The sequence below is a fragment of the Sphaerodactylus townsendi genome, linkage group LG12, assembly GCF_021028975.2.
Source record: "Sphaerodactylus townsendi isolate TG3544 linkage group LG12, MPM_Stown_v2.3, whole genome shotgun sequence".
Taxonomy (NCBI): Eukaryota; Metazoa; Chordata; class Lepidosauria; order Squamata; family Sphaerodactylidae; genus Sphaerodactylus; species Sphaerodactylus townsendi.
The window spans coordinates 36,698,473-36,715,277 of record NC_059436.1 but is presented as its reverse complement, the minus strand read 5'-3'; the positions used below and the strand labels follow the sequence as shown (position 1 = coordinate 36,715,277).

The following is a 16,805-nucleotide window of genomic DNA, read 5'->3' as shown; positions in this document are numbered from 1 at the left end:
TTGCCAACAGTAGCTGGCAGGGTGGGCAAGCTACTTCATTAAATGAAATTTTGTGTCTTTGAACATACTTTGCTACAGTTGATCATTTGGATGGTTGATTATACAGACGGTGCAGATACTCCTTGAAGGCAGACAAACCAGTTAAGGGAGTTTATTCTATTATAACTCCAGAATGTGGTGCAATACCAAGAAACTGTGACAGACACTGTGCAAACCCTCTGCAATTAGATTAGCTTGTCTATTCACCTTTCTCTGAGAAGGCTCTGTGGGACCTTCTGACCTAACCTATGAACTCTGTGTAGAGAAATGTGGTTCATGCCAGCTTATGAGGCAAGAGGTATCTTGTCTGTGAAAGGGATAATTAAATGATCTTTGGTATCCTCTTGCTGTATTTAGAGAAGGGACGTCATCATTACTTCCATGCTGCATATGCTCAAGGAGAGGAACCATCGTAGGTTTGGGGGGTTTTAATCTAAGAAAGAATAAAGTTTGACCAAACTTTGACACTCAAAGTATAATTATTAGTTGACATCCTTTAAACTCAACGTTTCCATGAAATAATTTTGCCCTCTCCCTGAATGGATAATGGTGGCTTTTGGATCTCTCAGCCATTTATGAATATGTAACCATAGCAACACACCCTCCTTTTTGATGACCTCCCACACGAAGGGAGTCATATCAACATTGTTGAACAGTACTATGTATCAGTGTTACTATGTATCAGAGTGCAGTTGGTGTACCTATTAGAATGTAGACTAGGATCTAGGAGACCCTGATACAAATCCACAGCCTGCCTTGAAACCTCTCTGGATGACTTTGGGCCAGCCAATCACTCCTCAGCCAAAGCACACACCTCAGGGTGGTTGTTGTGAGGATATGAAATGGACAGGGGGACAGAAATGGGGGTACAAATGTCTAAATAAATATGAATAAGATCATTTTTCCTTCCAAGGCACACTTCTTGATCAATTAACATCTAACCCAAGGACTACAGGTACACTCAGTATGTTCTAGGGTTGCCCTGCAATCCATTTTCCAGGCCACTGACTTTACTAGAAGATAACGTTTCAATGTTCTTTTTGTTCTGTACCTTGAATCAGTTTGGAAGCCATTAACTCCTTCCCTCTTCCTAGCTGATGGCTTCATCCTTGTCCTCATGTTCCCTGATCAATGGCTCCGTCCAAATTCTTGTTAAGTGACATTGGGAACAGTTGTTTCAAAACCCCATTAATCTAAAGTCCAGAAGCCAGCATAGAAAGACGAGTTCTGATTTTCAGGAGTGCCTTTCAGTTTTAAAGAGATAAAAATTGCAACACAATATTGTTGCACACTGGCAAAGGATATAGTGTGTGTAGAAATTTTCCCCATTCTTTAGCATCAACCCCATTTTCATCTCCAGCTGTTTTCCAGTGATCCTCGGCGGGCACATGCACCAGCTGCAGGATGAGGGGCCGCCAGGTGACAATTCTCGTTTTTCTTGGGAATAGATCTCTTCCCACCAGGCTTTCCAACACAAAACTTTTTCCACTGCTCTGCGTCCCAACCACCACAATCTACGGCAACTGGGTGATGTCAATGCCCACCGTGTTGAAGATGTCCTGCAGCTTGTTGATGACTGGGATCAGCACCTCCATGGCGGCGGCCACAATGAATGGAGGAGGAGGAGGCAGCAGGGAACGGCGCTCACTCGGCCACACCAAAGGATATAGTGAAGAGGAGGGTGGGGAAGGTTCACTTGAATGTTAACTTCTGGGTGGTCTCTCAGAGTCTTAAACAGGACCTGAACCAAGTGCAGAATTTACTTTCAAGTATTGTTGTGGAATGCAAAGTGTATTTCTGTGTACATGTCAAAAGGGCTAATGTTTCCCAGCCTGCTTCAGACTGCAGTGGAGTTTCTATTCAAATTCTAATGTAAACATGGAACAATGGACTGTCAACTTTAGGATTGCCAGCCCCAATTTTGGAGATTCCTGGAGCTAAGAGAGTGCTGTTTGTGAATGTAATGCCATAGTCTGCTCCACAACTCTGCCTTTTGCTCTCGAGGCACTGATCTCCATTGTGGAGATCAGTGATAATTTCAGAACTCGAGACCCCACTGGGAGGTTAGATACCTTTGTAGCAACTACTCAAGGCTGATAAATGGGCCAGCACTCAAACTATTTCTGTTTTAAGTAGCAGTGTGAAATGTCGTCCCCTGACCTGGAAGCTTCCACTCCACGCTGTCAGCTGCAGAAGAACGGTGACGAGACGCCGAGGATACAATATCTGGTGGAGATCGCCAGCAGCGGGAGACCGGAGGTCCGTGTTCCTAGCGAGTCTCCCGTCTGCCGGTTCCTGGCACCTTTTATTGTTATTCTATTGGGGGCGTGTAGGAGGGAGGAGCGGGGGGAGTTCCGGGAGATTGGGAGGTCGGGAGTTCATCATGTGATGCAGGATCTCAGCTGGCTACGCATGAGGGGAGACGTAGTTGCCTGCTCTAATCCTCACCTGGGGGCAAGCATTCATTGTCCCTGCGCTCGGTGATTGAGCCAGGCAGTTCATGACCCGCGGATCATGGGGGGATGAGGAGTGGGGGCGCGGTGCCACCAGGCGCTCGTGATGGGTCCGCTTGGCGCCCCAACGCTCTGCGTACCACGGTGCTGCTGGGTCAGCAGTGCATTACTACACATCTCCTCCTTTTTTACATTTTAGAAAAAGGGGGGCAATGTAAAACGCCATAGCGCGATTTAGCGGGACGCCATGTCTCCTCCGCCGCCTGGTCAAGCTGACCAAGCTGCTTGTAAGCACAGAATCCTGGCCGCGGGGTAAGTGGAAATTCGTGAGGCCTCTCTACACACGCTACAGGCAATATTAGACGACGAACTGAACGAAACAAGATCCGGCTAATGAGGCACCACACTAAAACCAATGCAGAGTTGCATAATAGCACTCAACTATCCCTCCCGGCAGCCAGCTCCAGAGGGCTGACACACCAATGGGGGGCAAAACATCATACTTCAGATTAGATACAACTTCTTGCAGCCTGCATTCTTTCATATGAATCAATTGGGAATTATTATCAGAAAGATTAAAACAACACATACATTATGTATTATCTCACAACCTTGGTGGTGTGTAACAACAACAAGTAATCAATAGCGGCACGATTGTTCAGGGTTTGCTTGACGAAGTTCCTGCTGCTCGGAGGCCAGGGCGCCCAGGAGCCGGTGGGAGGTGGAGCTGATGGACTTCCTCGCGAAGGGCACAGGCCAGCCGGCCAATAGTCTTAGCATTGTAGGAAGCGAAGTCCGGGGACTCCTACCAGGGAAGCTATGCGAGGGAGACCTAATCCCCTGCTGAGATACGACCGCGCCGCCCGGCCAGGAGGGGTCGAAAGGCAGAGCGGAGCGGCGGCGGGCGGCGGCACCAGCTCCCGGGGTGGAGAGCCTGGGGTAGATCGATGGTGAGGCGACTCGAGGCAACACAGCAGGCCCGGCAGAGAGTCGGGCGGGAACAGGGCTGAACGTTCTCTCCCTCGCAGAGGTCCAGAATCCAGCCCCCTGGGAGCAGGATGTTCTCCGAACATGGGGGGAATGCCCCCTGCAGGTGTGCAGTCTCCAATTGGCCGAAATGGTGAATGGGCCCGGGTCGGTTCCCGCCTTGGCACTCCGGTGATGCGGGCGCAGGTGTTAGATTCGTGGTGGGCTAGCCACAGTCTTGGTGACAAGGGAGAGAGCGCTGGCCGGGAGGGTTTGGATCTATTGGTCCCCAGCCGGCGCTCATAGAGTACCTGATGGAAGAGGCATTCATGAAGGGGCTTAGCCCAGACTCCGCTAGGAAGTCTCCGGGCGCTTTGCAGATCGGGAGCAGGGTGGAGCCAGCAGGCTCCCGACTCCTAGGTACTGGCCCAGGCAGAAGGATGAGACGCTGGCAGCTGCAGCAAACTGCTCCCAGATGTTGGTCTGGTGAAAGCTCGGCCAGGGGTAGGCTTCGATCGCCATCGGCAGGAGGCAGTAGAGCAGGCAAAGGATGGTGGTCGGCCGAAGCTGGCGGTAATGATCGCAGCGAGAGCGTGCACAGAGGTTCTCGGGTGTCTCGGGGTGGTTCCTTGGTGGCTGGCTTAGCAGCTCTAGGGCTTTGCTGGTGGTCACTTTGACGCCTCCCCAGGTCATTCGGGTCTTTAGGCGCTGGGCGACGGCGCTCCTGTTGAGATCGCTGGGCGGGATCCTTCTAGAGAGATGTGTTCTATCTCCGGGATGGGGTTGGTTTCCATGGCGCCATTCCATGGGTTGGCCTGTCATGTAGCGAGGCGGAGTCCGCAGGGAACTGTAGGAAGTGGGACTGAAACACACCCCCTTTTCCCATAGTTACTGGGGGGGGGGGGCGTATCCCGCCAGGCTCAGTTTTAGAGCGGATGGCGGGAGATCGGGATCGAGTTTAGTGTTTAGAATTTAGTATAAGAAGGAAGAAGGCTTGTTTTGCAGCCTGTGAAGGTTGCTTTTAATGCAATCCTCCTGGGGGCCGCCTACTCCTCTTTCTTTAGTTGTTTGGCAGGGAGGGCAGGAGGTAGGCGCACTCCTGGTGGGGAATCTGGCTTCCAGAAAGCGCCATCAGGGTGCGTCAAGGCTGGTGGGTCCGAGCCTCGAGGGGAGAGGGAGCAGGCGGGGTCCTGGGGGGATTGTGGGTATGGATGCTTAATCAGAAACACAAAGGGGGCTTTGGAAGCACCTTTTGGGGGGATGGGCGCATCCGGAGAATGAAGCAATCAGGGCAATGTTAGAAGGCAAATTCCTCGCACACACAAAGGAAAAAGAGGGGGGGTTCTTTGCAAAGGGATTTGCACTTACCGTGACCTTGGTGGCTAGTGCAGGAAGCTGGATGGTGCTAAAATTTTGTGATCGAATTATCTTTGGGAGATGCTGCCCGCCGAAACCACTCGGCCAAGCATCTTAGAAGTGATGATAGTGCTATAATGCCGTCACCACTTCCCCCTTAAACTGGGGCCTGTCCTGGCAGTGCCGCGGTAATTGCCAGGACGGGCCCAGATTTTAATCCAGGGAGGGCTAGTCAGCCAATTGGCCCTCCTCCCGCCTTTACTGGTTGAGAAAAAAACAGAAAGAGAAAAGGAGGGGAGAGGGAAACACGGATTTCCTTACGGAGATAGAGAGTGAGCTTCTGAAGTCAGCTGAAGTTGGGATCAATGATCCGTGATGGCCTTACCCCATCCCAGACCAAAGTCGCTTTTGACCTGACTCATGAGGTCCTTCCCCAGAAGATTGACGTGGATGTCTAAAGACGATGGGGCGGACTGTGAGCTGCCGCTCGAGCCCTGGAGCGTTGACCGTGAGCGGGCGGATGCTCCCGTCTCGCGGTTTGTCTCCCCACCCCCCCCCCCAGATGTATGCCCGGGCAAGCCTCGGTCGTCCACTGATCAGGCCACTTTCGGCTGCTCTGATGACCGGTAACATCAGCGCCGGTGTCCACCAGCGGCCCTTTGAACTTACATCCTTCTATGGCGAAGCTCCAGGTATGGGCGGGGAAGCTCTCGATGCAGGCGCTTTCGCACTCGCTGCGAGCAGTGGTGGTGTGGGCTGTCGCCATAAAGCATTGGCTGCTGGGGCTCGCCAGCCTTTATTGGGTCGGCAGCGGGCAGCGCATGGGGCAGAGAGAATCAGCTGAGCGCGGCGCTGGCTCCGGCAGGCAACTCCTGTGGGATGTTTGTCCAGACCTGGAGATGGATGGGTCCTTGGTGCGTGGAGTCGATCACTCCGGGAGACGATGAACAGTCCCTGTTCAGTACGGCAGAGAGCCTTTGGCAGCACTCCAAGCCCAATTGTCCCGGTAGGGATGGGCTCGTCATACTGCGTTGGGGCGACAAGAACCTCGTGGGGGAACTTAAAGGAGATGGGCTGGGTGCATGCGAGCGAGATGACACGAGAGGGGGGTGCTTTAGGCAGGGGCCTTGGCGTTTGGGTCTGCTCCTCCCCAGTACTCTCCTCCTTGGTCCTGGGCTTGGGCAGACGCCCGAGGCGGGAGTTTCCCCGACGGGCAAGTGCGTTTCTCCAGTGGAAGCCTTTCTGGCAACGTGGGCACCGGGTCTTAGGTGGCCTTCTCCTTCCTGGGGGAGGGACCATCACTCCATCGGGGTTGTAGGCCCCCCCGCTGGACTGCCTACACTGCCTCGCCAGTGTCCGGGTCTGCAGCCCAAGTTAAAGCAGTTATCCTGCCAGGCTGCCTCCCCGCCGGTGGAGAGTGCTGCGGCGAGGAGGCTAGCTTGGTGGGCGGAGGACCGATGTCCTGGCAAGCCTTATGGCATGTCGGCCAGTTCAGGATTTTTGCCCAGGCCCATGATTTAGCTCTCACGGCACTCCGTGGATGGGCGCGTTTCTCCTTATGCGCGGCGCAATACGAGGAGCTTCGTTTTGGGCCTCCTGGCTATCTACCTGCCTCTTGAGCCGCCTTCCTGGAGCCTGTTCACAAACCTTCGGCGCATAGGGCTCTTGGGGTTTTGGGCTACGGATGGAGGAGAAACTCTGGGTTGGCTGGTCGGCGTTGGGGACCTTAACAAATGCCTTATAGGCGCACTCAGAGGCGACCGTGAAGGGTGGCCCTTCAGGCAGGATTTTCAACAATCTGATCGTTGGGGTTGGCAAAAGCATCGAAGCTGGTGCTTGCGCGGCGGTGTAGAAGCGCCGCCAGAGGTGGCTGCTCTGTTGAAAAGCACTAGCTGGCGGAACTCACTTTCCCAGACCACAAACTGTGCAGGGGCTCCAGGAGCATCACGAAAGGTGGTCTTCCAGTCGTCTGGAACCATTAGGTGGTTCCTTGCGATGGCCTCCAGCATGCCTTCTCACGTAGGGGCTAGTGACTCCTCACGTCCGCGCATTGCTTTGCGGAGCTCAGTGAGGATGTTATAGCTTAAAGGGCGGTGCTTTCGACAACCCGGCCGAGATGACGCTTTACCCTCTCCCTCAGTATCTGTGAAGTGGACCGGGGGCACAATGCAAGAATCTCGGCATCGCTCTTCCGTCAGGGTTTCTTTCTTCTGCAGATCGTGGGCTAATACGTTCTGGCGCAGAGTTTTGAAACCCGCTAGCCATTACGATGGGCGGCTGACGGAGGTGCAGTGGCTTCGGAAAATGAAAGGCGGAGCAAGGGGAGAGGGCGGCTGAGCCGCGGAGAGTTTGAATTCGGGTGGAAAGGAGCGAGGGGGGCAGAAGGAGGACGAGGCGTCCAATTTAGTGGATAGAGAAAATTCCGGGGTTGAAATTGAAGGTGAAAAGATCGAAAAGGAGGGCTGACCTACAGCAAAGGGGAGCCATAGGTCTGCAGGCTGATGGCGACATAAACATTGTCTCCACGTCAGTAGCAGCGACATCGGGCTAGCGAGGCTCTGTCGCCAGAGTAAGAGTGCGCCCGATGTTTTCCCAGTCCTTAAGATTCAAATCGTCCCCTCTGGAGTACCATGGACACTTCGAGCTTTCCAATCTCCTCGACCAATTTGCGCAGCTCCCTTCTTCTTCTACAGGGACCCTGCCGCGATTTCGCCATTAACAGCTTTCAGTTCGCTAAGCGATAGCTTGTCATAAGCCCTGCTTTTGCAAGCTCCCCATACTCCACCGGGTGTTCCGTCCGGACGAGAGCAGTGTCCTAGAGACGCGTGTCTCTGGATGCGCCCGATCCAGAGGACGAGGCGATACCGTAAACGGTGAAGTCCCTGAACGCGCCGATCCAGCTGGACTTCGGGTTATCGCGGCCCCTTCCCCAGGCGACGACGTGAGCAGGCAGGGTGGAGGTTCGAGGATTCCCGGGTTTCGGCACCAGCTTGTAGTCGACTCCACAGCGGTCAGAAGCGTGCGAAGAAGCGAAGGACGGTGACGCGGAGATAACATCTGGTGGAGATCGCCAGCAGCGGGAGAGACCGGAGGTCCGTGTTCCTAAGCGGAAGTCTCCCGTCTGCCGGGTTCCTGGCACCTTTTATTGTTATTCTATTGGGGGCGTGTAGGAGGGAGGACCGGGGGAGTTCCCGGGAGAGCCGGGAGGGTCGAGGAGATCATCATATGATGCATGATCTCATCTGGCTACGTCGCGAGGAGAGGAGCGTGCAAGCGTCTGGAGCCTCCAATCCCTCACCTGGGGGGGGCAAGACCATTGTCCCTGCGCTCGGGTGAGGATTGAGCCAGAAGCAGTTCACTTGACCCAAGTGACTCATGGGGGATGAGAATTGGGGAGTCGCGAGATGCGACCCAGCAAAGGCCACGTGGAAGGTCCGTTAGGCTGGTCCCAACGTGCTCTGGCACTGACGGTGCTGCTGGGTCAGCAGTGCATTACTACAGACCTGGATGGCCCAGGCTGGCCAGTTCTCAGAAACTAAGCAAGGCTGGTCCTGGCTACTACTTGGACGGGATGGGATGGGATGGAATATGTATGGATGGGATGGAATATGTATGCATAGGAAAGCAGTGGCAAACCACCTCTGTTGTTCTCTTGTCTTGAAAACCCTACTGGGTTGCCATAAGTCAGCTGAGCCTTGATGGCACTTTACAAACATTAAGTGTCATAATATTAACATAACAGTTTACTTTTGCTTATATGTACTGCATCTTTTCTTGTGGTCTAATTAATATGCCATAAAAGGGCATAATCTCATGTGCAATGAGGTATCCTGAGCGTGCAGAGAGCATCTCATGACACTAACAAATAAATGGTGCTGTTGATGATAGCCTTTTTCTATCTTATCATTTGTAATTACAGCCATCAAGATGGCAACTCTTAAGTCTTATTAATGTTAAATTACATAATGTAAACTCGTAAAAAAAGCTACTCCGATTACTAGAAAAAATAGTTCGATTTTTCTAATCAGGGAAATGCCATTGCAGTGTTTTGTTCAGTTTCCTTTTAAGGCTATAACACCCCTCACTTTAACAGACAATTCACTAATGTTTGCACTGGCTCTGTGGTTTCTTACACAAAATCAGTTTTCTGTGGGGGGGAATCACATGACATCTATAGCCATGAAGGGCATTCATTTAAAAAAAGTTTTAATTTTGTTAGGTCTCTGAAGGGTAGTGATGGGGCATACACTTATGGTTTTTACTGTTGAATGTTACACATTTAGGGATTTTGTTGCTGCTGCTGAATATTGTGATGATAAGTTATTACCAAAATGAATAATAGTTTACATGGAAGAGTGTCATGTAAATAACACAATGTAAGTATAGCAGAAAAGATTTAAATATGTTTTAAAAGTTCCATGATCAAGGTTTGCTTTCCTGGGCATGGGCAGCACGTTTAGAGGGTGTAATATGAGAAACAACTCTCACTTTGTCTTCATGGGGCATCAGGGAGGCCAAAACAGGGCGCACCCCCCACCCCTTCCCCAACTACCCTGACAGTTACTAGACCCCCCCCCTCCGACCCCCCACCCGTTGGGAGGTTGCTAAGGTCCCAGTAACCATAGAAACTTCCAGAAAGGCCCAGCCCTTCCTAGCCTAAACATGACACCCCATTCCGGCCAATGGGCTTCCTCCGCCTGGCTCATTCCCGGCATCTCATTGGCTCCTGGTGCCACGCGAGGCGGTCCAATGAGGCTCTTGAGCGGGTAGGCTATAATGGAAGGCGGAGGAAAAACTAGGGTGGCGGCGCGGCACGCGACGGTGGACGTCACGACAACAGTGGTCCAATAGGTACCGGCCAGCATGGTGGGAAGAGACCAATCGGGAGGCTCCAGCGAGTAAAAAGGGACCAATAGGAGGAGTCCACGCAAGGCTGAGGGAAAGTATATAAAACAGAGGCCGGTCGGGCCTACATGTTGGAGGCGAACGAGGAATTAGGAATTGGAGGGTCGGTCGGACGGGGGTGCTGGAAGCAGGCCGGTCGTGTGAATCGTGTTCAGGAAGGTAAGGCTGGACCTGCGGGGGGGGGGGGGGGGGAGCACTGGGGGGCAATAGATGCTGCAGAGCGGCCTTTGGATTCAGCCTTCCCCCCGCGCCCAATTTCCTGCCGCAGAGACCCCTAAAGGCATCAGGGAGGCAGCGGGGAACCACAGGTCTACCCCCAAAATGAACTTTGGGTGGGGGATGGTTTTAAAGACAGCTAACTGTACCATCGTGCTGTTTACTTTCAAATATGCTTGCTGGACTCCTTTAAGATCTACCCGCCCTCGTGTTGTCTCCTTCAAAATGCTTCCCGATCTCCTCCTGAAATTCCCCGATGGAAACCAGCATATTTTAAAGTTGACAACACGAAGCTGGCGAACCTATGGCACTCCAGATGTTCGTGGACTACAATTCCCATCAGCCCCTGCCAGCATGACCAATTGGGAATTGTAGTCCATGAACATCTGGAGTGCCATAGGTTAGATGTTTTTAAAACCATCCCCCTTCCCCAGAAAAGTTCATTTTATGGTAGATGTGTGGTTCCCTACAGCCTCTGGAGCCTGGACCGCATTGACAGCTTTCCCCCTTCTCTGTGACATATCATGTTCTGCCCTCTTTTTGTCTCCCCCATAGTATAACGGTGAGAAATTAAAACTGTAGCAGCATCTTGTGCTGAATTCCGTCTCCTTTTTGTCTTTTAGGGGAGGGTGTGTAAAAGGATATCTGAATGTAGACACTTGTCTGTTCGCCTATTCTCCTCCCGGTTGGGTTTTAATACTGCTGCATTTTTCAGAGTTGATTAAATCAGTAATAATCAGCAGTTTTGGGAAGAAGTAGTTAGTATCTGGTATTCTTTTCTCCTCGCATCCATTGGGGCTGCGTATGAGCCTCCTGTTCAAGTGTGCCCTTGTCCATTGTTCTGTATGCTGTATTACCATATTCATGGTGTTTCAAGATTTAAGCCTCGATTTTTGCCAGCTCTGCTAGCTTTAGGGAATGATTTTAAAGTTTTCTCTTCATTTTTTCTCTCCTTCCCATATCAGTTTTACATGAAGTCATTTACTACAGGCATCCACAGTAGGCTGGGTTTTTTTTAGGGGAAGGGGGCTTGGATTCTTGATATTTGGCTGTGGGTAGAATATCATAAAGAACTGGGCCTGTGACTATATATGGGTAGTTGCTACAGAACAGATCATTTGGTGAAAGGGTGTCTTGGCATCCCAGCCAGTAGATTTAAAAACTGGCTGCTGTTTCTTTTTGAAGTTTGCTGCCACTTCTATTGATTAGGTTGCCTAGTTCTGGAATTGGTATTGAAGACAGAGGAGCTGATAGCATTCTTTCCTGTATTGACCACTGTAATTAAAAACGCTTTTTGAAAAAGTCTGCTTTCCATTTTCTTGTTTGGTGCCACATGTCAGGCTGCTCCTGTTCTTGCATTTACAGCTCTCTTAAATTTCTGTGTCTGGACTAGTGAGAATATCCAAGTCTAGCAAGATTTTGTAGTCTGGGAGTACTACTTCAATTGTAAACCTGCCCCATTTCAGTCTTTATGCAGCTGTCTTGGAATGTGGTCCTTTTCTGCCTAGTACTACAGCTGATGTTTGGCTTTCTTTACAGATATTTCAGCTGCTGTGTAAAAACGCAAAGACAACATGAAGTACATACTTGTCTGTCTGCTGCTTGTTGGCAGCGTATTTGCAGAGGAAGATGACAAAAAGGAAGACGTGGGGACTGTGGTTGGCATTGATCTAGGAACAACCTACTCATGGTATGTGTAATTGGGGAACAGAATTAGTTGAATAACTGCTTTCTGGTTCTTGTCTCTAATAATAATTTAATTTTATATTTTAGATAATGTACAAGACAAAATAGGGGAAAAACTGATATAATATATTCATTATACAAACAACAATTTGGAGTAAAGCTTTTCCAAAAGTCAGTGTTTTTTGGGGTTGGAGCAGAAGCCAAACATATAGTGATACACAATTTGAGAAACTGTGCAGCAATACAGGGTTGTGATTCAAAACACTTGCAGTAGACAGAAACATTATTGAGGCATATAGTCTGTATAGGCAATGGTGTACTAGCATGCTTGAACCATGGTAGGTGCTGGTGAGCAGTATTCCTTGGCAGGTTTGCTAGCTTGCTATGCACGTCGCACTGGTCTTGATCATAACATGTCTTGAATTCTTAACAGTGTTGGAGTCTTCAAGAATGGGCGTGTGGAAATAATCGCCAATGACCAGGGCAACAGAATAACTCCATCCTATGTGGCCTTCACACCTGAAGGAGAACGTCTTATTGGTGATGCAGCAAAGAATCAGTTGACCTCCAATCCTGAGAACACAGTGTTTGATGCCAAGCGTCTGATTGGTCGAACTTGGAATGATCCTTCTGTTCAGCAGGATATCAAATACCTACCTTTCAAGGTGTGCATCTCTAAATTTCTGTTAAAGCTTTAGTTTGAAACTGCAGTATGTTTTTGTGTAGGCATCTCCTCGGTTAGGAAATGGTGATTTTCTGAGAACTAGAAATGAATTCAAGGCTGAATAGGGGCTTGCAACTTAGAAATATGCACTGGCTGTTAAATGCCCGCTGCTTGGAAAACTGTATTTTAACCTGTACAGATTGTGGTTCACTAAACCAAAGCAGGAACCACACACACCTGTGTGGGACTCAGCAGAACTGCAAAAAGATATGTCAAGCACATGATTAATGAGCCTGAATTATTTAATGAGCGGTTAACTGAAGAACTAGAACGGCCAGGATTTTATTTATTTATATTTCTTTCCCTGCTGAATCCAGGCTCAGGGTGCCTTACACGCTTAGTTAAAACATTAAAAACAGTTCAGTAATACAAAATAACTTAACTCAAACCTAAACACACAAACCTAAAAATGGCAATGACAATCTCTTGGGCATTTTATTGAAGCATAACTACTGGTTTTTTATGTTATAGTTGAAAGTCTAGTGATCTAGATTAGGGGAAAATATACCATTAATGTGTGATGGCAATTTAGTATTTGGTCTCTTTCAACAGGTCCTTGAAAAGAAGACAAAACCTTATATTCAGGTTGATATTGGAGGAGGACAAACAAAGACCTTTGCCCCAGAAGAAATTTCAGCTATGGTTCTGACCAAGATGAAAGAGACTGCAGAAGCCTATTTGGGGAAGAAGGTAAGATGAAACATGTGCTTTTGTAGAAACAACCTTCCAAAAGAACAGCAGTGGTTCTCAGATGCCTTTGCCAGCTCTGAGATCCCTTAAACCTGGGACCTTTTACTTGAAAAGCGTTTGAATGACTAGTGAACTGGGGCCCTTCCAGAAGTAACTTGGTTGTTCAAATCTGCATGGGTTATCCCTTCCTCAGGAGAGATCATTCAAAAGAAACAGTCAAAGCCTTGGTGGGTACTTCCAGCAGGGTTCCCAAAAACAGAAATAAGGCACATTAAATGCCTTGGCACCTGTAACTGGGCTTAACATTCTTCTCTTGTCTTTTTAAAAATCAGGTTACTCATGCTGTTGTCACTGTGCCAGCATATTTTAATGATGCTCAGCGCCAAGCTACAAAAGATGCTGGTACCATTGCTGGATTGAATGTCATGAGAATAATTAATGAGCCGTAAGTATGCTTAGTAGCTAGACTTCTGGAGGTGTTTGGACTGGGAGGGGGAACCTGAGAGGTGAAAAGTCCTGACATCTGTATCTTCTTGCAGGACAGCTGCTGCAATTGCTTATGGACTAGACAAGAGGGAAGGAGAGAAGAACATCCTGGTGTTTGACCTGGGAGGTGGTACCTTTGATGTCTCCCTTCTGACAATCGATAACGGAGTCTTTGAAGTTGTGGCTACCAATGGGGACACCCACTTGGGTGGTGAAGACTTTGACCAGCGTGTGATGGAACATTTCATTAAACTGTACAAGAAGAAAACTGGGAAGGATGTTCGAAAGGACAACCGGGCTGTTCAGAAACTGCGGCGAGAGGTTGAGAAAGCAAAACGTGCACTCTCTTCTCAGCATCAGGCCAGGATTGAGATTGAATCTTTCTTCGAAGGTGAAGACTTCTCAGAGACTTTGACCAGGGCCAAGTTTGAAGAACTGAACATGGTAGGTATTTTAGGATAGAGCTTATAAGGCTAAGCTGCTGTGTTGGACAGATGAAAAAAAAACCACACATTTGCAATTTTCTTTCCAGTTTGGAAAGTTTGCAGCCATGAGTAACATTCCCCACTGATTTCAGAGTCCTTCATAACAAATAGAAATGCTGCTAAAACAAAATTTTGTAGTTTAGAATAATATGGCTGATTGAATCAAAAGCTTTGATAGCCTTTAAAGGTTTTGCATTCTAAAAGGCTGAGCTGTGAGTTTTCTTTGGAGTGGCTACTACAAATGAAATGCAACAGCCTAGGAAAGTTCAAATCTCAAGTGATGCATGCAGTTGGATGGGAATCCTGTTGACACTTGTACTTAATGTTTGAGCTAAAATGGATCACTGTGAGAAAAGAAAGGGTGCTCTTCCTTAACCAAGTGGTTTTAAATTCTTGCAGGATCTTTTCCGTTCCACGATGAAGCCTGTCCAGAAAGTCCTTGAAGATGCAGACCTTAAAAAGTCAGACATTGATGAAATAGTTCTTGTTGGTGGCTCTACTCGAATCCCCAAGATACAGCAGCTTGTGAAGGAGTTTTTCAATGGGAAGGAACCCTCTCGAGGCATCAATCCAGATGAAGCGGTAGCCTATGGTGCAGCTGTCCAGGCTGGTGTCCTCTCTGGGGATCAAGATACTGGTAGGTTGAACAGCTTTAATAGTGAATCACAAGCAGATCCTGTCTTGACATGTGGGGCTTGTTCATAGCTATGGGAGCGATATAAGCTCACCTTTGACTGTAGCATGGATATGGTCTAGTTTACTGGCCCCAACTGAAATAATTCTAGAGCAGAGATGTAATGTTGCTTTATAGGAGCACCCATGTCCTAACTGCATTTTATTTTGACTTAGGTGATCTGGTGTTGCTTGACGTTTGCCCTCTAACTCTTGGCATTGAGACAGTCGGTGGAGTCATGACCAAACTTATCCCAAGAAACACAGTTGTACCTACCAAGAAATCACAGATTTTCTCCACTGCTTCAGATAACCAGCCAACTGTGACCATCAAGGTCTTTGAAGGTAAATAGCCTGTATTCTTAGCTTTCGCTTGGGAAATTATTTTTCCTCTGACTTGTATTGGTCTGGTTTGAAGTAGTAGACAGGTTAAGAGTGAGAGTCATTTTTCAAGGTCTACTTCAGTGCTTCTCTTAAGTATTACAGGTTAGGAATTATGAGTAGTCATTGTGAGTAATCATGTATAAGGGAGTAGCACTGGTTGTTGAATAAGTAGTACTTTTTAATGGTGTAGCTGATCAGATAATGTAATTAGAGGAACTGTCATATAAACCCTGTTTCTTCTTGTAGGAGAACGTCCTCTCACAAAGGATAACCATCTGCTGGGAACCTTTGACCTAACTGGGATCCCCCCTGCACCTCGAGGTGTTCCCCAGATTGAGGTCACCTTTGAAGTAGATGTGAATGGAATCCTGCGTGTTACGGCCGAGGACAAAGGCACGGGCAACAAAAATAAGATCACCATCACCAATGATCAGAACCGACTAACTCCAGAAGAAATTGAGAGGATGGTCAATGATGCAGAGAAATTTGCAGAAGAGGACAAAAGGCTGAAAGAGCGGATCGATTCCAGGAACGAGCTGGAAAGCTACGCCTACTCACTGAAAAATCAGATTGGGGATAAGGAAAAACTAGGAGGCAAGCTGTCATCGGAAGACAAGGACACAATAGAAAAGGCTGTGGAAGAGAAGATTGAATGGCTAGAGAGTCATCAAGATGCTGAGATTGAAGACTTCAAAGCACAAAAGAAGGAACTGGAAGAGGTGGTACAGCCCATTGTAGGCAAGCTGTATGGTGGTGCAGCCCCTCCACCTGAGGAAGAGGAGGGAGCAGGAGAGAAAGATGAATTGTAGGCCTCTGTCTGCTGAATGTTGTCGCTGTAAATATTGGACTTTGAACTTTTGTTAAACTATTGAACTCTGGGATTTGATCAGAATCTTCACTTGCGTGGAGTTGGAAATGCTAGCCCAAAGTGGCTGTTTACTGCTTTTCATTAGCAGCTGGTAAATGTTGGGAGGGGGGGGGGGAGGCCAACTGGCTGGGGCTCAGAAAGTGTTCACCTTGAAACCATTCTATTTAACAAAGTGGGTCATGCGTGTTCATGTGGCGAACTTTTCTACCCTCCAGTGACAACAATAAATTTGTTACTGACACTGGTTTTGACTCTAATCTATCGTTTCCGTAGAAGCTGGTCTCACACGAGTCATGTCTCGGTGATCACTAATCCAAATTTCAAGGAGCACAGTAAGAAAAGCAAACTGCACAATTCTCCTCATGTGACTGATCCACCACCATGTAGCACTGTCATTATGAGCGGCAGTGGGCTTACAAACCCCACAAGATCCTTCTACTGCTGCTGTCGCCACAAAAGATTGATCGTAATGGAACTGGTGTGCTGTTGACCTTTTGCTTGGATTCAGTAATTCACTCTGCTTTGAAGACAGGAGCGTCTTCAGCACTAGATAGAGTTGCATCTAGTACAGCTAACAAATCAGAAGGTTCCAGATTCAATCAGGTGTGCTAAACTCAGAAGGAGAAAAAAATTAGGTTAACCTAATATGTGCTTTCCTCAAGGAAGAAAGAAAACCCAGTCTGGGCAGCATTGTCAATAGTCACCTTACTTCAGTAATTTTAAATTAAGCAACCTCTGTCAGAATCAGCCACTTCGGTTTGCCCTATTATTACTTCCATTAAAGGCCTACAAAATGTTATTCAATGACATGACTTGAGCAGACTTACCTTAACTGCCCAGTGTTGAGGAAGTCCTACTGAGTTTTAAAAGGCAGG

General features: G+C 48.6%; 1 protein-coding gene across 1 annotated transcript; it reads left to right on the top strand.

Annotated features, from left to right (window-relative positions):
- The first annotated feature begins 9,723 nt into the window (after nt 1–9,723).
- On the top strand, nt 9,724–16,174 carry HSPA5 (heat shock protein family A (Hsp70) member 5). The gene is made up of 9 exons (XM_048513048.1): nt 9,724–9,878; nt 11,475–11,625; nt 12,055–12,286; nt 12,898–13,035; nt 13,368–13,480; nt 13,575–13,965; nt 14,406–14,643; nt 14,856–15,023; nt 15,309–16,174. The coding sequence occupies exons 2-9, from the start codon at nt 11,510–11,512 to the stop codon at nt 15,869–15,871; spliced, it is 1,959 nt and encodes a 652-aa protein (XP_048369005.1). The 5' UTR covers nt 9,724–9,878; nt 11,475–11,509; the 3' UTR covers nt 15,872–16,174.
- Nucleotides 16,175–16,805: the final 631 nt, after the last annotated feature.

Coding starts and splice junctions, on each gene's coding strand:
- HSPA5 (XM_048513048.1), top strand. CDS start 11,510: ATGAAGTACATACTTGTCTGTCTGCTGCTTGTTGGCAGCGTATTTGCA. Junction 13,481..13,574: donor ATGAGAATAATTAATGAGCC/GTAAGTATGCTT, acceptor ATCTTCTTGCAG/GACAGCTGCTGCAATTGCTT. Junction 15,024..15,308: donor GACCATCAAGGTCTTTGAAG/GTAAATAGCCTG, acceptor TTCTTCTTGTAG/GAGAACGTCCTCTCACAAAG.